Raw genomic sequence first — 22,121 nt, 5'->3', positions numbered from 1 at the left:
TATTCAAATCTAATTGCTTCTATACTACAACATTTTTAATATTTTATTTGTTAATGTCGATATTACACAATTTAAATAGGAAGAATACTTGGAAGAAAAGTATAGCCTGGAATTTGTACAATCGTTAAATTATTTGCCGACGTTAGACGAGAAGGTTGTTACCATTGAGGAAAGTGACGTTCAACTTCTTACGAATGACTGCTACCCTGATAGAAACTGTTTGAACAAGAAAAACGCGTCTGTTAAAAAATACCACCAGAAAATGCAAGCGATGCAGTGCATTCACGGGTTGTTCGTTTATAATGTTTTGGACGACTTGGAAGAAACTATCAGATTATCAGATCCTGATTTTCTAAAAATTGAACTTCAAAAGACCGGTTTGAAACATCAAGTATTCCTGAAAAGCATGTTGGCGCTGTTAAACGTGGCGAATTGGAACGCTTACGATTGGCAAATCGAAGTGTTCACCTTTGTGGAGGGTTTAGTAGGTTCGGGTTGGCTTCTTAAAAATGTCGTAGACCATTTCAATGATAAACTCTATAAACTCCCTCGAGATAAAGTGTTATGGTTCATTAGCCAATGTGTCCATAATAAATATTTATTTTCTAAAGGTAAAACAACCTCATTGACGTCAACGATATCCGATCTCGTCAAAGGCGTTCATTCGCAGATGCGATTGTTGCACAAAAGCGGAAAGTTAGACTTAGATAGACGCATACAATTATGCACAATACGGGTTCTCATTTTAGAGCATCTGTATAATCGTGAAGATTTCATTTTTGACTGGTCGATGTATGGCTACAAACTTGACATGAGTACTGTCAAAAATGATTTGAAAAGCTACATCGTGTCAAACACTAGGGAGCATTTTACGTACCATCAGTGGGAATTGGAACCGATGTTAGGTAATAAGTACAATGCCTTGATTTTGGATTGCATCCACTTAAGGGCTGTGCACTTCGTATGGTTTCACTTACATATGTACCACACCTTAAAACGCCGAACGTCTGACGTTAACGTGCTATACCAAATCTGGAATACGCTCGTTCCAAATCTGAAAAATGCCGTGAGGATGTTTGGGTTTGATGAAAACCTCTACTGGTCTGCAATGCACATTATGATGGTCGACTTAAGAACCATTAGCCGAGAAGTGCTCGAAGCACGAGAAGAGTATACGAGAAATTATTTTTCTAAATCTGCAGAAGATTTACAACTCGGCAGTTTTGCCGACATCAATCGACAATTAAAAGAAATAAAAGTTCCAGAAGACCACAAATCAATGTACGATAGTATCGAAGCTAATGCCAAAATGCTAAACGATTACATTGGAAATATAATATCCGTATTAGATCCAGTAGACGTTACATTTATCCCTATGATAGTGTCAGCTAAAGGAAATGAATATTTTTTTGAGCGTTAAGCTTAAATAGCTTAACGCTAACATATATTAGCATGACAATTACTATAATTAATTGTATAAACAGAATCGAAGAAAATGATTATTTATTAGAAAATATTATTATGTTATTATTATTTATTTTCCCTTTTTAAATAAAAGGGAAAATGCGATTGACGCGTGTGTTTTTCCATTATAACCTCTTCCAAACTACATGACACTCAAGGGCGGATAGGCATGATCTGACCAGCCCGGGAAAAATAGAATCTAAAGGCCCGCAAGATCATATCCAAGATCCAACAAAACCTCTTTTTTTTTTTGTTAAAAAAAAATATAAATTATGATTTTACCATATCACTATATAGTGGTATTATTATATTATTTAACTATACCACTATACCAGTGGCACACTTTGAAATCGAATTATTAAATTTTTTTTCGAAAAAATATTCCAACACATCACTTAATTAACAATTATTTATAATTGTAGATTTAAATATAGATTTTAGTATTATTGTATTTATTAACTATTTAATTTGTATGTATGTACATTGTACAATATCGTCAATAACAATATTTTTCATCGGCCCATCTTCGTCAATATAAGTAGCGGCCCACCGGGAAAATCCCGGTGTCCCGGTGGGCCTATAAATTAATTAAAAGATATTATCACTTACCTATAATGTTATGTATTGAACTAGTTTGCAAGATCAAAAGAAATCATACAACATTTTAACGTAAGGTTGATTGTATTGTGAATACTGTAATTTGTAGATTTGTAAAGCTAAATGATAAACCGAAACTTTATAATATCTTTTTAGATTTTGTTATATTACACAAATAATACAATGTTAACGTTAAAAAAAACATTATATTATAAAACAAGTACTCGAGAAATCAACACAATACCAAACAAATTATAAAATATTAGCAAAGAAAAATTCGTAACATTATTATAAGATTTTATATAATACATATTGTCAGGCGTCAGCCTATTTAGCAATGGGCGTAACTCCAAAATACAATACTTCACACTAAAAGGAAAAAACTTTTAATTTATACTATTTATTTCAATAACAATCGCTTACTGTTTACACAGTTTATCACATATTTCGTGAAAAAAACACTGAAATATAATTATAACTATACCAGTCGACGCACAGTTTTTTTTTCTTTCAAATGGTGTAATGTGGGTACCGAAAATTGATTGTTTTGGAGTCCTTTGACGATTGTAACAAAATTTTTTAGAGATGTAAAAATTAAGTAATGAATAGATTAGAAGTATAAAATGTAAGGTTGGTTGTTAAGAGGACGTCACACGCCCGTTATCTTCTTCAAAAAACCCGCCTTGCGCGGATTAATGTAACAAAGGTCTGTGCTCTACCATGGCAATTTTTTTAATATTTCAACCGGTTAATGAAAAAATTAATTAATTAATAAAGGATTTTTGACTTTGTTAAAAATGATATAGCGTCGATTGTATTAGGTATAACGAAAAACAACGGATACTGGAGCACAAAACATTTTGTCATATGTGATATGTAATATGTATAAATTTCTTTCCGTGACTACATATGAAGCCTGAGAAAAATGAATCAAGCAGTTTTGATGGGAAAAAATTTGTAATTTATTCTATAGAAATGAGTCTGATAGTTGACAAAAAAAAATAGCAATTAACAAAGTATCCTAATTACTGTATTAATAAGTATTATACATTATAGTTCAAACTCTAAATTAAGATTTTTCGAAAAACTGCCTATACTTACTTTACTCCTTAGAAATGGCCGGTGTGGCGTCTCTGAAGCAAAAAGCAATCATTATCTTAGTGATGCATTGGTAACCAAAATTGTATAACTGCAAAATTGTATAGAGAAAAATCCCTTGAAGTCTAATTTATCGTTACAACTGCTAGACAGTAATACTAATTATGCAAGTCACCGGATTAAAGATACTTTTACTCTGCATGCATATTTATAGTATATTTTTCAACAAATGTCGAATGTTGACTTGGTTTTGCATCAGGTTACTGTTAGGAAGCTTAATTTAGATCTTATGTAAAACTGTATGTTAACATTGGACTTTTTCAAAAAATTGTATACAAAACATTAATTATGGACCGAATTTAAAATTAGTTCTATTTAAAAAATTGCATTATTTTTTTAGTTTTGTATATCATTTTTACAATAATGTTAAAAACTAAAATTAAAAATGTACTTTGATCGATTAATCAAGCAAATATTTACAAATCTGTATGTATTAAATGTATACGTTTTCAAAGTTATTGCCGCATTAAGTGTTTCTGAGCACAATTAAATTTACAATACGTTTTATACTACCAAAAAAAACCGCAGATGTAGAAGGACCTTAACTAAAGTCTACAAAAGCCCAATGTAACTTTTTTGGATTCAATACAAAGCTATGAATGAGTTATTTGTTAAATATTCTGCTATAACATTTTATAAGAAAAAAAATAATAAACAAAAGTATGTCAACTTGGAGTCTTTATTTAATTTTTTTTTTTTTATGCACAATAATAAAACTTCTAAAAAAAATTGTTTTTTATTTGAACACAATACAATAGTTTAGTTGTATAATATATAATAATTTCTGCATTTTTAAATTTATATATAATATATTTTATATAAAAAGTTCTCCAAATGTTAATTCAACATTTACAATAATTAAAAACCTTACAAAATAGAAATTATACACTTTACACTAATGAACGAGTAGATCGTTTTGATTTAAAATGCCTGCGATATTATAATTTAACGAGCACATGCCCTAAATTATACAATACAGTTACTGTAGACAAATACGTAGTACTGTTGAACAGCTATTATAGAGTTAGTGAGATCTAAAATGTATGTATACAACTGAAATCAAAGTTGATGAGTGTGTTGTACACAGCGTCAAAAAGTTATTCATTCGATTACATTTTTAAAAAAATATCAAGATTAAACAAATTCTGTAAAAAAAAAAAAAATGTTAATTTAATTTTTGGTTTAGATTTGATGTTTGAAACTTTTATTTGTACGCTGTACAAATTTGGTGTGACTGCTATCAATTTTCAGTCAACTGACAAAACTGTGTAGAAAATTATAAATACATTGTCAACAGTGTGTGTAAGTATTACAAGACAGATTATAATATTATGAGAGAGAGAGAGCTTAAGAATAAAATACAGTGATTTTACTTATATATACTACATACGACTATATTACAATTAAAAATGGGTTGTTAATCACGAGGCATGTTATTCACACAAAGGCGAGAATATTCAGATAGTAACAAAGTTTATTTTCCAATGATTATGCAAAGCAAGTTATGCAGACTAAAATACAAAAACAGAGCACGTTATACAAAACAAATTACACGCAATGCGTGTTAGCAGTAGCTAAAAACGAATTTTGATCTTATTGCATGACTCAAAACAGAGAAAATTAAGAGGAAACCACCGTTGTGATGAAATCAACAGTATATTATTGTTACATTTAATTTTAAATTTAATCACTACAGTTTTGCACTATGTTCCCACAAGCACGTTATTCACAGGACGGAATCGGAACATTAATATTATATAAATATAAATATCTTATAAATATGCATACATAATATGGAAACTTATTTGTTTATCTTATACTATTGAATATAATTTTAGCATAACGGCCGAAAAATTATTTCGACATTGTGATAACAAAATTACTATAATAGAAAGAAAATCTGAAGAACACAGTATACATTTGTCCTTTTTTTATTCTATATCGATTTTCAAAATCTAGGAGAGCAAAGATAGACAGCACTTAAAATTTTAATGAAACCGTTGAATTCCAAGATAGTCATTACAGTTTAAATTTCAGATTTAGTTGGAAAGAAATTTTTATAATCTATACAGTCAAATTAAATTTTAAAAAAAATTCGTCAAACGATAATAATTACACAGAAATAAATAACAAAAAATAATAATAATGATGCTGAAAAATCTGCAAATAAAATTAATAGTTTTTTTTTCTTTTTGTATTACTTTAGATAAATAAGCAGTCTAAAAATGGCCTCAATTAAAATTAATGGTATAACTTACTTAAAATTACAAAAAGTCTAAGAGAGAATTAAAATACTGGAAAGTAAAATAATTAAGTTTCCCTGAATTATATATAACGTACAATAGTTTATCATGTGACAATCTTATGGTTACAGCAAATTGAAATCGTTTTTAATCAGACCAACAACAATAATAATAATTACTCTACTAATAGCTACAAATATTAATAAAACTATCTTATATTAAGCCGTATAGTTCTCAGAAGAACCGATCAACATTGGTTCGCCATTGTCTATTAAATGGCATAAAATATCTATTATGGCTATAATTTTGTTGTTTTTTTTTTTGGCTTATATTTATAAGGTTTAACTTTAATAATAATTACTATACTAAAATGTACATTTCAAAACATCTTTATCACAGGATAGAATCGTAAGTAAAATGATCAGTCTACTGTCAGCATATAGTTGCTTCTTCGCCTTCAAGTGTAACGGACACATTATTAAATTTGTGACTAAGATTCAATTTCTTACAATATGGATCTAAGTCTAGTGAATCTAGTATCTAAATGTTGACGTAACAAAAAACACATACACACAATTAGTAATGTAATATATTATATTAACAAAATAATGGTAATAACTTACAGCATCATGATACTTTGAAGCATAAATATACAATTCTTTCAAAGCCGATACAATATGGAACTGTCCAAAGTGAGTAACTGACAATTGTTGCATAGTCGTGCTCAGCTCTTGGTCAGTTATTTGAGGTAGTTTCTGAATATCATTATAGAACCTAAACATTTAAACAATGTGTTATAAACTATTTAATTTTCCCACAAATACTTAAGAAACATGTATACATGACAATAAAGTAAACAATTATTCTATGAAACTTCATTATGTTTTCGTTTTAATTAATGTGTTACTATAAAACACGTTATAACTGAACAAGACACATTCAAAGATAAGTAGTTTAAAAAATTCTGTTTTATTAGTGACAAAACACTTCCAAGTGAAAATATTGACTATCGCTTTTTTTAATTTATCAAAACAGTTTATTTTCGGTCACCACATAAAGAATTTAAATTTACGTCACCAGTATGAAGTTAACAGTTCAAGGTATTTCAATTGTACGAAATTTGTTTTATGAAAAAAATGTTATCTTATGAGTACTACTTAAGTTAGACGACCCCAGTCAGTTAAAATATTTTTAATATCATATTATCAGGGTTGTGTAACATAATGAACATGAACAGATTAAATAAAAACTTTCAGCTCACTAAGTAATGATGAACAGAATGCAACCTACTAAAAAATATAAAATTGTTCAATAGGCATGAGTTCGTTTGAGCATTATATAATAATTATTATTATATTATAATAATTCATTAAAATAACATTACCCTAAAGTGAAGTTATAGAATAAATCTTTATACAACATTTTATTAGAATGATATCTAGTAGAACCCTAAACTGACGCTAAAAATGTCGTAGCCGAATCCAAAAACACACCAACCGGGTCACAAATGATTAAAAGAATTAATTAGGTGAAATGTTTAAATATATAATGCTACAAGTGTAAGACTTAAATGTCTGAATCATTTTATATTACTCAAAACTTTTAATGTTAGTAAATAAGTTCATGAATGTAACACAATATTAATGGTTGACAGAACCCTGCATTAATATAGATATCAAAAAATATTCAACCACAATATTTAGTTGCACAAAAAAAATATATACTAAAAATTAACTTACTTTAAAACAGTCTCTCTATATTGAGGTATGTCTTTGGCGAAGAGCAATTTGTTCGATGGTGAATCTTTACCTAGTCTATGGTCGGAGGTAGAACATGAATCCATAAATGTTTGAGCAATGACTGACAAACATGAATCTACTGTTGGAGTTTTATCAATATCAAAAATGAAGTCCGGGTTTTTGATAAAGTTCACCCAAAATCTTAATGGAAGACTGTAAACAAAATTATCATTAAGTATAAAATAATATATAATTAAAAAATGTATAATTTAGTTTTAAGCCGACTTTCTAGAGCCTTAGATTGATAGAGACTAAAATAACTCAGGCAATTTAACTTAACATAATTTGAACTAAAAAATTATATTTTCGCTCCATTATCTATTTAACATGATTTATTTTATAAATAAATTTTAAAAACTGCCATTTTTTTAATATCGAAGAGACCCATCTTAAAAGTAACTCCAGAAAAAATTGTTTTATATGGTTAATGAATGACACATTCTTTAAAACAATAATATTGAGATATTTATTATAATAGACATTAGTTATTGATAGTGTTGTATTTATAAGAATACAAATTATAGTAAGGTAAAATGGTAATCAACTATCATGAAATCAAATCAAATATATTGAACATAAAAATTTTACATTTTATTGATAATATTTATGAATAATTTCTATGGATAACACTAACCTATTGGACTTCCAGGAATGTACAACTTCTGGGTCAGAAATGTTATATTTTTTCGCTGCCTCATCAAACAAATCAAACAACCATTTGACGGCCGGCGGCAATGTTTCATCAGCTGCCAAAATTGTAGCAAAAAAGTCATCAACAAATTTCTGAATAATTCCTTTTGTTGATAACAGTCGGGTCAAATAAATTTCTGGAATTGCTTTATGAGTTCTTTCAAGCATTTTATTTGTATGGTAATGCTGCTGGCCATCTGTTGGTCTGACCAAATGGTATATAGTGCCATTAGAACTAGCGCCCGAATCAATTCCCCCATTGCTTGTTGATATAATGGCACCAGAATAATATGCTGATGTACCTAAATAAAAATAAAATATTTGAACATACTATTTAAATTGAAACAAACAAATAGTAACAGATTAATAATAATTACAACTGTGGCACGGCTGTAGGCAAGTCTTATTGTATGTGTCATGTTGACGAGGAATTAGAGACATCACGGCTGTCTCTTTTACACCATAATGTGCAAGTGTATTTAATTTTTTCCAGCCACATACAGTTTTAGTTGTAACATCATAATCTTGAAGAGTAAGATGACCCCCTCGTCCATGACGCCATTCTAAAGACACATAAGATATTTAGAAAATGTTGGCTCAAATTGTTAAAAACTTCATATGCTTACCAAGATCTACATCGTATACAGACGGCCTTAGAGAGAATGCAGTGTTCTTATAAGCTGCATCTAGAATTTTTGATTTAACTTGACTAATACTATCACAGTCCAAAACTTTACATTGCACTTTATCATCTACTTCATCTTGCATTACATATAAATTCTAAAAAATTAAAAAATTATAATAAAATTATAGCATAAAGAAAGCTTAATTGTAGACGCATTTAAAGTTAAAATAAACATATGTATGTGGGAGTATTAAACAGTGTATTCATAAAAAATAAATAACATGAAGATATTTTATTTAAAAAAAATTAAAAAACGATAAAAAATAAAATTAGTTGTAATTTAAGATTTTTAGCTTTATACGATACTCACAACTACTCGATGATCTATTTGTTCTCTAAGTAATCGCTCTTCTGAAAGACTATATCTGGCATCATATGTTATTGCATCAACCGGTCCTTTCTCTACTTGGTGTTTAATAGCTTTATAGAGTAAAAAAAGAGAAGAACCAGCATATTCTTTTAGGTATTTGTACATATTAAGAGCCATCCAATTGGTTAACATTTTCTCCACAACCGACTCCGTCCTCCTGAGCATTAAATGGGGATGTTTTGACATAACAGACTTGTCTATCAATCGAAGTAGCAAACACCGTAAAACATCGGTGGCATATTCCATTTTATTCATTAGTACAACCATCAAGAGAGATGCTACATTAACTCTGCAAACGAAAAATAAAAAAGGTTAAAAAATAATTTAGTTTCTACACTAACAATATTTATTTTTAAAAAAACTTACTTATCACGGATGCTAAAAGTCTTTTGTGATTCGAGAGTATCGATAAATGATAATACAAATTGCTTATTAATAATAAGTTGTTCAAATTGCATCATGGCTGCATCATAGTTGGTTGTCGAACCAGCAATAACAACCTAAGAATAATTACAGGATACATTTAGTGTGAATGGTTTAATGAAATATTTTAATAATGAATTATCTTACCTTTGAATCATTAAGAATGGGATGATCTCGAACCCCTGGGAAAAATACTTTCAAAATGTACTCATGATGATCTAAAGTGGGTATACCTGAAGATTCTAAATCGGCTGTCAGATCAGTCATGTCGGTTTGTAATTCAGCAAAAGCTAATAAACAAAATATTTTTATTAAAAAAACCACAAGTACTATGTTATTTATAACTTTAAGAATAATCATTTCTGTATGAACATACCTTGTTTACATTCTGACCGTACGTTGCTTTCTAATGTATCCATTTGTATTTGAATCCGTTTGTATTCTCTTTCAGCTTGAGTAGATTTTCTTCGGTACAAAAACAATATTATGAAAAAAATTATAATAATGCACAAGGCACCAGTTACAGCACTAGCGATGGCCTCTGGTGAAAACGAGTAGGCTGACATCACATCATACTCAAGATATCCAACATTGAATCTTAATTTTTTACCAACACGGACCTAAAATTATTAAATGAAATGAGATATTTATTAATAAAATAGTTTATAAAATGACAATAAAAACATATTTTTAAATACAATTTAATAAACTCACCACTACTAAAGGTAATCCAGTTTTTGTTGGTAAACCAAAATCATCTGTAGACTGTGGCTGAGATTGAGGTGGAATGCAAACCAGTTGTGTGTTGGCTAAAGAAGTAACATTGCACACTTCTACTCCAATAGTTACATTCACATCAGATTCGTCACAAGCCAAATTTAAATTTTCCCCCTTTAAAAAAAACAAATTTCTTTGTTAAGCTCTCATATTATTGAAACAAATTTTATTTTTATAAGTTGATTAATATATTTGTATCTTATGTGAAAAACAAAAAGATAATTTAAAAAACTGGGCTCAATTTTTGGCCAAGAAAATATTTCTATTATAACAGCAATGGGTAATTGTTAACAATGTTGTTACTTACTTCAATAACTAAAGTATCTCCTTTATACAATTTAATTGTATTTGGAAACTCTAAAAATTTTGGATCTTGTACATACACTATTTGAGAGTGCAAAGTTTTAAAATGTTTTTCTAAATCTTTTACAGCCGCAACATTATCCATGATAAAACCAATTTTCAAAGTCAAAAATGATTCAACATGTTTTCCATTAGTCGCGTGTCTCCTTTTTTTAGAACTCGTCAAACTTTTTAGAAATTGCCCATTAGCCGATGGTGAAGGGCATTCCATTTGTACAGAATTTAACACGACACATTCCTATAGTTAAAATATTTTAATAAAATCTCTCAGAATAACAATTTACACACTGTAATAAATACATACTGTTTTATTCACTGGATGAATGAATTCAGAATCCATGTAAATAACCATTTCTGGTTTTTGAATAATGTCAAAGTTTGTTCCATGGACAGTTATCATTCTTCCACCAGACAAAAAACTAATTAATGGTTTTATTTCTGCTACAGTTGGATCACTTCGATAAGTAAAAGGTTTTGCTAATGTTCTGTTGGACCCATCAATAATCAAGTGCATTGTCGTTATGGTTTTAGGCCGGTCAGCTGACGAAGTCACACAAGTGAGCCTCGTACTTGAAGCGTGAGTGCTATTCACCAGACAAGGGAAATTATCCAAGTAAGCAGTTATGGAGCTACCAATATTCAAATTATGACCTCTGATTGCTAAAACAGTACCTCCACTCTGAGGTCCTACGACAGGAGCAACTTTCTCGAGCTTCACACTCTGTTTAATGAAAATATAATTAAAATTTGACAGTTAAGATAGTGTAATTAATTAATAGTCGTACCTTATAACTATAGTGCACGGATGATACTGTCGCACCAGCATTATTCCCAACGACTATGGAAGCAACTTTTTCCATATTTGAAGGTCCAGTTTTACAAACTATCTTAACAGATACTTCGTAGTCTACTAGATGACATGCTATGCCACCAATATGAATTTTACCCCATACATCTTCTCTGTTCAAACCCAAATTACTGCCTTCAATTGTAACTAATGTGCCTCCTTCGACTGGCCCACTGAGCGGTTTAATCTAAAAATAGAAATAACAATTAAATAAATAGATTACTTTTAATTAAAAGTACAAAAATTTAGTTTACCATGTCAATTCTAGGTTTAGGACACTCATTGCTTGCAGACTCTAAACAGGTTTCCTCATACACACAAGTACTTGAACACCAAGTACAATGGTATTTACGATTGCGAGTAACACATAGCGAACAGTCTGGGTGCTCTCTGTGAGATCCGAGTATGTCACATTTGTATAATGTAACATTAATGGTGTCAACGTGATGATTTCTGTTCCACACCATACTGACCATAGCATCATATTCTCCAGAGTTGGCTTCGTAAGAATACTGAAAAATACAATTAAAATTTTAAACATTTGATTATACATATTTATGAATAATTAGTATTCAAAATTACTTACGGTAGTTTTATCACAGACAATATATTTTTCCTCCACTCTAGCAGGAACCATAAGTTTTGCCCCTTCGATATTTATTATACACTGGAAACCCGTATGACCGACTTGAGGGTTTGGTAAGTTTTCAACTTGAAGAATTATTTCTTTAGGAACCCCATTGGGCAGCAAGATTTTTTGAACTGGTTGAACGAACCGTGGACAAAACATTGCACCATGAGTCTTCAAGCGATTAGGATTCTAGAACAAATTTAATAATTTATATTAAAAAAAGGTTCACATCAAACAATAATAAATGCTAGGATTATACTACTAGATTTCAACTTACGTTTTCCCCACTTATGATAACACGTTGACATGATGAAACATTGTTTGAGCATTTATTTTCATAAACACACCAATTACATGCCCACTGAGATTTCACACATTCCATACATCGAGTGTGTGCGGCACAGTCGTAGAATGCAAAATTTCGACTGACAAAATCTTTGTTTGTTTCTGAAGACCTTACAGACAAGGACACATACACATGGTCCTGACCTTTTGTAATTTTTGGTCGCGATTGAGTGGATGGTGTAGAACACTGTAAACCAGATGGTGTAACCACTGCATCTAAAGGTTCAGTCTTTCCAAAAACACATCGATACTTAGCACCTGTTGGAAGCTCTGGTAATGTTCGTATGACAAGTTGTACCTAAGTATAATATAAAACTGTTCAGCATACAAAAACATCAAATACCCAGAAAAACATTTCTTTTTATTTAAGTAACACAAGTGTGAGAATATTTAAGAGTTAATAAGTTTGCTTTAACATAAGCAACAACAGAGAAATTCCATTGAAAAAATATTTTCAACATGAGTTAATTCTCTTGTAAATTTCTATAAAATATAATTTTAACTATTGAATATGAATAAGTACTTTTGACATTTGATAGATTGGAATACGGTCTGGATTAACTTGTTCGAAATCTATACATTGCTGTCCGGTTCCAAGTGACAACCATCTTGGTGAACTTTGACTCGCTTTTTGGCAAGTACTTCTTACGGTACATCTTAAAAATGATTTAAATTATTAAATACTTTTACAAATAATCATTTAATAATTATTTGAACAATTTACATTTAGTCAAATTATTTTGCATAAAATAAAATGTAGTATATTATTAGTCTTACCTTCTTTCGAGGGAACACCAACCACAGTATGGATCATTTGCCTCTAAACAAGTAGAACAGTTGGTGAAACTATTACAATGCTCAACTCTCACCTTCAATACCTAAATAAGAGAATGTATATAAATATTTATATCATTATAAATTACATATTGAATACATTTGTTGAAAAATTAAAATAATATTTCTATATTGTTATTTTTATTTAAGTGATAATACTAATTTATCATTATGTTTAAATGATCTTATAATCCAATGTTCAGAGTGATATTCTTAATAAATAACCTCAAGTTAGTTGTTGAAAAAATTTTGTCAAATAACTACCTCTTATCATTGATATTAAACTAGTTATATCGTACTATTATTAGATGTAAAACTTACGTCATATTTATTATATTCCTATATTCAGGGTGATTCATTAAAAAAAAGACACTAATTTTTTCTTAAAATAATTGAGATTTTTTAGTTTTTTTTTAAACATTTTTGTTTATTTTATTTTACAATATTATAAATTACTAAATATTTACCTTTTTTATTATTTTTAAGGGCACTATCAACTTCTGAAACTTAAATGGTAACTTATATACTAAACTATATTTTTTAATTAAACAAATTTTCTGAAAATATTAACTGGACAATAACTAATTTTTGATAACTACTTTTTAAGTTTCTTACACTATTTACACAACTTGCGGTTACTCCCATTTGGATATCTTGACTGATTCGCGAACCAGTAAGTATAATACCCCATTCAAGTTTTAATAATTGTTTACTTTTTAAGTTATTAGAGTTTAAAATTTAGGATGGGAGGGAGAGAGCGGTTGACTAATGCACATAGATAAAAAATAATACTTCACTCTACCCTTCCTCTCGGCTCCCATCCTAAACTAAAAACCCTTATAACTTTAAAAGTAATTATCCAAAACTGGTTATCGACCAGTCAACATTTTCAGAAAATAATTCTTAGTTTAATAAGTTAATGAAATATATGCGTTACTATTTAAGTTTAAAAAGTTGATAGAGCTATGGAAAAAAAATAAAAATACTAATAATGTGTAATACTGTAAAAGAATGTAAACTAGAGTATCTCCAAAAAGAAAAACTACAAAATTTTATACTGTCTAACTTACTATACTAAGAGAAATTGAGTGCCTCATCCTTAATGAATAACCCTGTATTTATCAAGTTTTAATAATAATATTGATTTCAGTAAATGATAATTTATTTTATGGTGCGCTTTTATTGTTTTTTGTATTATGTTTAAAGAACTAAAAAGCAATTGATGGAGTGTTAAGATTTGATGCAAAGTTATAAGAATAAATTGAGTTTAAAATGCTTTTTGTTCCTTATTAATATAAAACATAAATTTATACATACACTTGATTTTGTTATGACATATAAATGTTCCCCATTTGTAGTAAGGGATGTATCAGGTAATATAGCATTTCCATTGTCCAAAACCATCTCTTCATACTTCAGTGCACTTGTGGCTGATGATAATAGAACCTATACACAAATATCAATTAATTAATTATTTTAAAACCATACAAATATAATAAAAGATTCTTTAAAAAACATTTTAATTTGACCTTACCTTTTTTAAGATACCATTTGATGATCCTAAAAATACAATTGTATTTCTTTCTGTTGTTGCCAATGTAATAGATGTGATAAGGTGATTAGGGAAATTTATAGCAGCTTGTGTGCTAATTGGTTCTGTTCCAGATATTTTCAAACCAACTTCACAAAAGTTTAATATGTTCCCAGTAGACTGCACAACAACAAATAATTATTTATACATAATATATATATATATATATATATATATATATATATATATATATATATATATTTTTTTTTTTTAATCTATTTATTTTAAATATTTTACTCACCCCAGCTGACGGACAGTTTCCTTGTAATATGATACCAGATACATAGGGCATATTACGGTACTTGAGACTGCCATTAAAACACATATGTATATTTTCATTAAATTTTGATTCTATATACTGCATACTGAATGCACATATTGCAGATTGTGCCATTGGTTCATTTGTAATCCCTAGGCTGGGTGAAAAAGATCCGACCAAAACGTGGTCTTCTGTATCGATACCTAGACTTGTCGCCAAATCTTCTCCAGCGTTACTGAGTTTCAAATCTTGTGCCAAATTGTAATTCACTAAATCATCACTACTTGTTGATTCCTTAACCATACATTGCAATGTGACTTCTGTATAACTATCATAATTAGCATCATCTATACAAACACGGGCCAATCTTGTCACATAACCCTGTTCTTCAAGCCCAGGCAAGTGTGACCGTTTCTGAACAATTACAAAGTATGCATAATCACTAGAATTAAAACCATATATATATTTTACAAGAAAATGATCACGGTAGTTGACGTTAATATTGAGTGAAGATTGTTTTGAAAATGAATATTCAGCTAAATCCAAATTATACAGGCTGCGACTTGATATAGCTGGAACTGCGTGTCGATATTCTCCATTGTTGGTAAAAGTTGTTCCGACATACAACACGTTTGATCTTCCCCAATGATTATAATGTTCAGGTCCAATAAATGCGTAAGTGGATGCTTGTTCATTATTGGCTGCGATACTCATAGGAATGTATTGTGCTGGTAATGACACATTTGACATTTTATACTTATTGCATGCTCCTTGAAATAAAGAACCACATGCAATAAGTGTTCGAGATTCTGAGTCGATAATTAAAATTTTATTATAATTGTCTGAGAGTGATGTTTCTACAGGAGGAGAAGTTGGACAACCACTAGCAGGACATAGTGGACTATCTGCTAGTGGTCCTGTGTCAGTACACGACTCTGCAGTTAAGTTGGAGCCTTCTAATTGGATTAATTTGTTTTTGGCTCCAATGTATACACGACCTCCAGGACTTTTGTCTATAGCCATATGGAGAAGATGGTCCGAAAAACATTCGGTTAGCACGTTTTGAGGGTACTTTGCTATAACTGACATAGCTAAACTGCATTTTAGTGAAGCTGTTATTAGCAATAGTAGTAACACAAAACATAGTTTAGAACTCTGCATCACCAAATTTCCTACAAATAATAAATATAAAATTTAACAAATTTGCTAATTAATTTTATAACAACACAATTTATTAAAATTAATCTTAAAAAAAAAAAGTTCAAATAAAATTAAAATGTATAGTGTAAAATATAATTTCAATTAATCAAACTCCTCAATGTAGTACGTACCAACAGTAGTAAATTTCCAATCCATTTAAATGATATTGGCATCTTCAGCAAATCAACATAGTTAAATTTATGCTTAGATACATTGTTCTTTAAACACATTCTTTTATAGGCAGTAAACTAAATATCATATTAATGGCATCTAAAAAAATACAATTTGCATTAGTCTAATTAGTAAGTTTTTTAAAAGTAAGTAGTAGGTTAACTATAAGCAGAATTACTATTAGAAAAATAGTACCCTCTATTATTATTCTACAAAAAATATTGCAATCACTTATTACCTATGTAATCCTTATCCAAATAAAAAATTTGTTTAATAACAAAATAAATAGTAAACTAAAAGTTTTAAGAGGACGCTATAATTTTAATTTCCTTGGCTAAAAACCTAACAATGTAAAAAAGTTATACTCGAAACATAATGGTTTTAAAGCAAATACAATTATAATTAAAAGAATCAATATTTTAAAGACCAATGATATTTTCTTTTTTTAAATATGTCCAATTTACTAAAAAAATTGTTTGCCCAAGGTACTACTGTTAGGTATATAAATATACATAATACTTTAAGCCTAAAATGCATATTTTGCAAAAAATTACCTATACAGTACTTTTATAAAAAAAGGGTTATCTATTAAAACATCAAATCAAATTATTTTATTTCTATTCACAAATATTTAATAGAAAATACTTAGTTATGCCTAAAAGACTATCAATAAAGTTTTAATTGAACTGTTAAAATAAATATTTAATACATAACTGCAAAACAACATTATTAAAAACATTATACTGAAAAGGAAAATCAAAATTTTCTTGGTTAAAAAATAGAATAAGGAGCGATAATTTAAGATATTTTCTAAATTATTCATAAAGACTAAATGATTATTTTAATTCTCAAAGCACTAAAACTACTGTATTATTTTGTACTTACTTATTTATTTATACTTGAAAAAAGTATACCATTCATATGAAGAATAGGTCATGTTTGATAAAAACTAAGCAAACCCATAATGGCTAATTTCCCTTGTTTATCATAAGTATATGTTCTGTAAAACATAAATATCTTTTATTAGCAAGTAAGACTAGAATATAATATAATCATTTTTAAAAAGTATATAAGTCTTTATGAAAGAAATTCTTAACACATTTTCTGCGGCAAAAAATGTATGATATCACATTTGACATGTCATATAATTAAGGAGCATAAGCAAATAGCGATACTCCCTTTTTAGATTGTTTAATTAAAAAGAAAGAAAAACCTAACAAATGTAGATAAATGTTTATAAACAATTTTACTTAAGTAACAAAAAATGTCAACAGAAAAGCATACTTGAATACAAATTTGTCGTTGATACATTTAGTCGTCAAGAATTGATTTTTGCTATAGCCAATAGGCGCAGCAAATATGTTAATATGCAATTTTTAAAAAAAACAATAAAACATCTATAATTTTATTCGTATTGTTTATAAAGAGTAAACACCTCATTGATCCTGTAAATATGTTATGTTCTGAACAACTACACTTTAATAGATAAATTAAATTCAAAAATTGAATTAATTTGATTGGTTATTTATTAGCTTTATTAAAACAAAAACATAAAATTAAAAAATCTAAGAATAATAAAGAGTTTTCAAACAGAGTAGGCAAAACCATTAAATATAATTAATCTAGCTTTGAAAGAATTCTGATATTTCTGCTAAGAATAAAAAAAAGCGCACATATTCAAGTTAATTGTCATCTAGGTTACACGAGAGCGTATACAAATTGATTTAGAATTTTTCCGCATAAATAAATAAATATAGGCCATTTATACATTAGTTAACGACTATTTTACGCCTTAAGCGTATATAAATTTTAACATCGATAAATATATTATTATTGTGTATTTATGTATTTTACTCACTATATTTTTCAACTGATTGACTATTAATGCTAGGCTAATAAATATTTATTAAACTTTGCTTTAACACGTTAACCCCCGTACAGCTGTCAGCGGCCGCATAGTTGTCTATTGCTGCACTGTTAACGATAAAATATACTTGACCATCTCGAAACTTACCCAGTTTTATCTTCAGAACAAATAAGTCTAAAAACAATGTTCCAAAACCCAAATACTTGTAATTGTCATGACATTAATAACATGAAATAGTAATTATGCGGCTGCTAGCAACCTTGCGGCATCAGTATCATTGAGTCATCATACCTAGCCATACAGCCTCAGACGTGTTAACTATAGTTCAGTTGACATTTTTTTTGTAAAAATAATTCATTTCCCGAAAAAATTACAAACTACTGATGAAAGTGGTATACGACATGAATTATATTTTATCTTTTTAAAAATTTAGATTTGGATTTTATAAGGATTTTTTTGTTGAATTTTGAATAAAAATAATATAAATTTCAAGTATTATAATTGAGTACTTTTTTATAAAAGTATTTTAATGTATTGTTAATATTATCAAAAAGTATCAATATTGTTTTAACAAAAATGTTAATTTTATATAATTAAAGAATTTTTTAGAAAGATATTGTATTATATTAGTAAATGTATGATAAAAAAAAATTACTTTACTTCAGTTTTTTTAAAAAAAAACCTATACCTACTCAAATTTAAATAGTCAAAATCAAAATTTTACATTTTCATATTAAAGTTAATAATACACAGTTTAAACTGTTATTTTTTCAGCTACACCATAGTTTAACTGTACAAAACATTACAAGAGCATCATCAAAATTATTTCAGATTACAATAAAAAGGGATATACGACTGCCAGCGGCTGTAACAGCCTCCTAAAAAAATGTGTTGCAGCAACCCGCGGCCTAAAATCCAGTGAAAAAAAAATATATTTGTTAGGCCGCCAGCGGTTAACGTGTTAGAATAATTTTAACATTTAGATATAATACAAAACTAGAATTTATTAAAAATGATTGAACATTTATAAATTAGAGCTCAGCCAAAACCAAAGCTTAACAAGTTGAAAATAGTAATGCTATCAGAACTCATAACTTAAATGAACATTCTTAAAGAAAAATACCTAACTAAAAAATCCACCTAGTAACACTTGGTTCTACAAACTGTTAAAATGTATATACTGAAATTTAAAAAAAACAAATTCTAATTCTAAGCACTAAATTTAATCTTTGTAATATCAATTAATCTCAATGAAGTCGAGTTGTAACGAATCATTGATTTTACGTAAGATGCCAAGTCAATGAATGTCTACAAGTTAGTCATCACTTTTTTCGGTATTTTACATGTTGACACTTTAAAGGCTGTCACAACATTTTAACGGCGTTACGTTTGGTAATAACTATGATGGGCTACAATTTTAGAAGTTTCATAATATAGTCGTAATACTACCCTGTTAAGCAAGTGCCGTAACTAAAAAAAAATTGTAAAAAACCAAAGTTTAAACTAAGTAAAAAACTATTTTACTTGGTTTAATTAGGTTTTTAAAAATTTGTTTTTTTTAGTTATGGCACTATTGCTTGGGAGCAGTGGCGTAAATACAAGAATGCAGGCAATTCGGCTGCATTGGGGCCCTAATGTCCAGGTCTTTTAAACTTTAACTGTTTTATATACGATTAATGATATTTATTATATTATGGTATTGTTATAGTTGTATGTAATATCATAATATTCCATAATATATAAATATATATATATATATATAATTCAATACAATAAAAAAACAATTGAAAATACACTATTAGGCGTGTACCCAATTTTATTCTTCTACATTTAAACTGAATAGGAAAAGGGGCTTTTTGGTTTTTCGCATCGGGGCCGATTTTTGATATTCACGCCACTGCTTGGAAAGGCAGAATATGTATTGTATACACATTCGAAATATGAACGTTGTCGAATAGACAGCAAGTACCTACTGCAGTAGTAATGTAGTAAATCCGTAATGGCCAGAATGGAAATAGGATATAAACAATCAGCCGGCCAGTGCGAAGTGCCCTTTTCTCATCGAGCACCGGATTGAGGTGGTCGAATTCCTTTGGCGCCGCCAGAAGATACGTCCCCGTCGTCACCGGCGGATCATGGGAGTTGACCGAATGACAGACGGTTATCAGTGAACGCGAACGGTCGATACTTAATGTAAACAATAATAATAATGTTAATAACAGGCGTACGGTATTATTAATGCAGCGCGCAATACCGTTAAAATGCGGACGACGATTGTACAATAATCACGACGCGGCCCTATGTTCCATTGTGCGTGCCACTGTACGGTGTAGACTGTAGACTGTCGTGTGTAATAATTATTGTTAAGAATTTATGAGTATTATCATCGAACACAAAAATTCGATTTTGTTAGCCATGGAGGTAAAGTTTACGGCTTCCATCTTGGAACAGTCGGCACCTGCACGGCCGGTTAACAGTGCCGTAACCGCGGCGGAGGCACGCACAAACTGTATAAAAATGGAAAAAAGTGCGTTTGTGTGTGTGTGTACTGTGTTGTTTTGTGTGTGTGTGTACACACTGAATATTGTATAACCCGCATAATATTTACAATACAGTATACATTATGGTGACGGTGTGCTGTGTGAGTGTGTTAGTGTACACTGAACATACTTCATGTAATCGCGTATCGGCTATCCCTATTCAGTTTTCACATTTCTGATTTAACACAGTTTACATTTATTATTTATTAAGGTGTCATAATAAAATTTATAGATGTTAAAAATCTAATATAACTATAATAGTATAATACTACATTATAAAATATGTTTTTAATAAACTGTAAACATTCAAACGTCCACTGAATACCACAGCATAGCTGTTGTTCATATTTTATGAAATGAGTTTTTTTTTCTGGGTAGACATCGTTCTCATGTTGTGTTTCAATAAATTACAGAGTACTATTGAAAACGAAAAAATGACCCTAAATTGCTATCATTTTTAAAGAAATTCATTGTGTCTTGGGTTAAAAATATGAATAATAATAAACATTTTCATGTTTTTCGTACATGCAGGTAAGCTAAACAAAATGATTGCCCTAAAACGATATAGCATACCATGCCTTTCTCTGCCTGACATGGGTCTGTATGTATAAAAATGGTCCCCAATTGTAGATTTCCATTGTGACAGATTACTTGGTACTAAATATTTGGTATGTATGTTAATATTAAAATACAATGATAAAATTAAATTAAATTATATAATAAACATGTTGCATTTCTGCTACAATGGGCACTGGAGGGTTAAACACTTTTTTGCCTTCACTTTGCTTTTTATATATTGTTTCCAAAAAAATGTAATTCATTAAAGAAAAGTGTATTAATTCATTATTTTAATATGTAGACAGTGTCTCGTTTAACGCAGGGTAATTTGTACATTTTATGGTGCTGGGGGGAAGGCGGCTACTTTTTGGGAACTAAAATAGGAGCAAAAAAAAAAATAAAGTATATAAAAGTATTTAAAAAAATTAATTAATAATTTTTTAGTGTTACAAATTGTGGGAATGTGAGTGAATTTATTATAGCAATTTATATTTCAAACATTAACCCATGTAAATATGTGCTATTAATATTAAATAATAATTTAAATTACATAAATTATACATGGATACGGATCAAAGGATAATAGTCCAAAAGTGTAGATGAACTAGAAAAATTAGTTAAAATCATCTTTAGCTAACAAAAAACTGACATATCTATCAATTTCAAATAATGGAGCCGTAACACTTAAATCCATTAATTGGTCAGATAT

At 29.1% G+C, this 22,121-nt stretch overlaps 1 protein-coding gene across 2 annotated transcripts; it reads right to left on the bottom strand.

The window, feature by feature from the left end:
• Window positions 1-4,009: 4,009 nt before the first annotated feature.
• On the bottom strand, window positions 4,010-20,769 carry LOC126844355 (plexin-B). Of its 2 annotated transcripts, XM_050582497.1 has the most exons (26): window positions 20,569-20,769; window positions 20,288-20,501; window positions 17,333-17,447; window positions 16,408-16,546; window positions 15,059-16,248; window positions 14,761-14,937; window positions 14,544-14,672; window positions 13,170-13,270; window positions 12,916-13,048; window positions 12,325-12,690; window positions 12,003-12,236; window positions 11,671-11,928; window positions 11,355-11,603; window positions 10,874-11,290; window positions 10,514-10,807; window positions 10,144-10,320; window positions 9,806-10,049; window positions 9,577-9,719; window positions 9,373-9,506; window positions 8,947-9,295; window positions 8,578-8,731; window positions 8,329-8,514; window positions 7,896-8,253; window positions 7,202-7,414; window positions 6,086-6,236; window positions 4,010-6,002 (listed from the first exon to the last, which is right to left on the bottom strand). In XM_050582497.1, the coding sequence occupies exons 4-26, from the start codon at window positions 16,430-16,432 to the stop codon at window positions 5,895-5,897; spliced, it is 5,790 nt and encodes a 1,929-aa protein (XP_050438454.1). In that variant the 5' UTR covers window positions 16,433-16,546; window positions 17,333-17,447; window positions 20,288-20,501; window positions 20,569-20,769; the 3' UTR covers window positions 4,010-5,894. The 2 variants fall into 2 exon arrangements, with proteins under 2 accessions (XP_050438454.1, XP_050438453.1); XM_050582496.1 differs by having other exon boundaries at window positions 20,284-20,769.
• Window positions 20,770-22,121: the final 1,352 nt, after the last annotated feature.

This window comes from Adelges cooleyi, unplaced genomic scaffold (assembly GCF_023614345.1).
Source record: "Adelges cooleyi isolate 19-005CV unplaced genomic scaffold, UGA_ACOO_1.1 ACOO_flye_CR_arks_rails_tigmint_CR_PRNA_651, whole genome shotgun sequence".
Classification (NCBI taxonomy): Eukaryota; Metazoa; Arthropoda; class Insecta; order Hemiptera; family Adelgidae; genus Adelges; species Adelges cooleyi.
Note: the sequence above shows the minus strand (reverse complement) of the source record. Positions and strands in the feature narration are given on the sequence as shown.

Excerpts from the sequence above, each read along its gene's own strand:
- LOC126844355 (XM_050582496.1), bottom strand. The coding sequence starts at position 16,432 with ATGGATTGGAAATTTACTACTGTTG. Across the intron at positions 14,673-14,760 it reads CAAATGGTATCTTAAAAAAG|GTTCTATTATCATCAGCCAC; the intron begins GTAAGGTCAAAT and ends ATTTGTGTATAG. Across the intron at positions 7,415-7,895 it reads CATTCCTGGAAGTCCAATAG|TCTTCCATTAAGATTTTGGG; the intron begins GTTAGTGTTATC and ends TTTTGTTTACAG.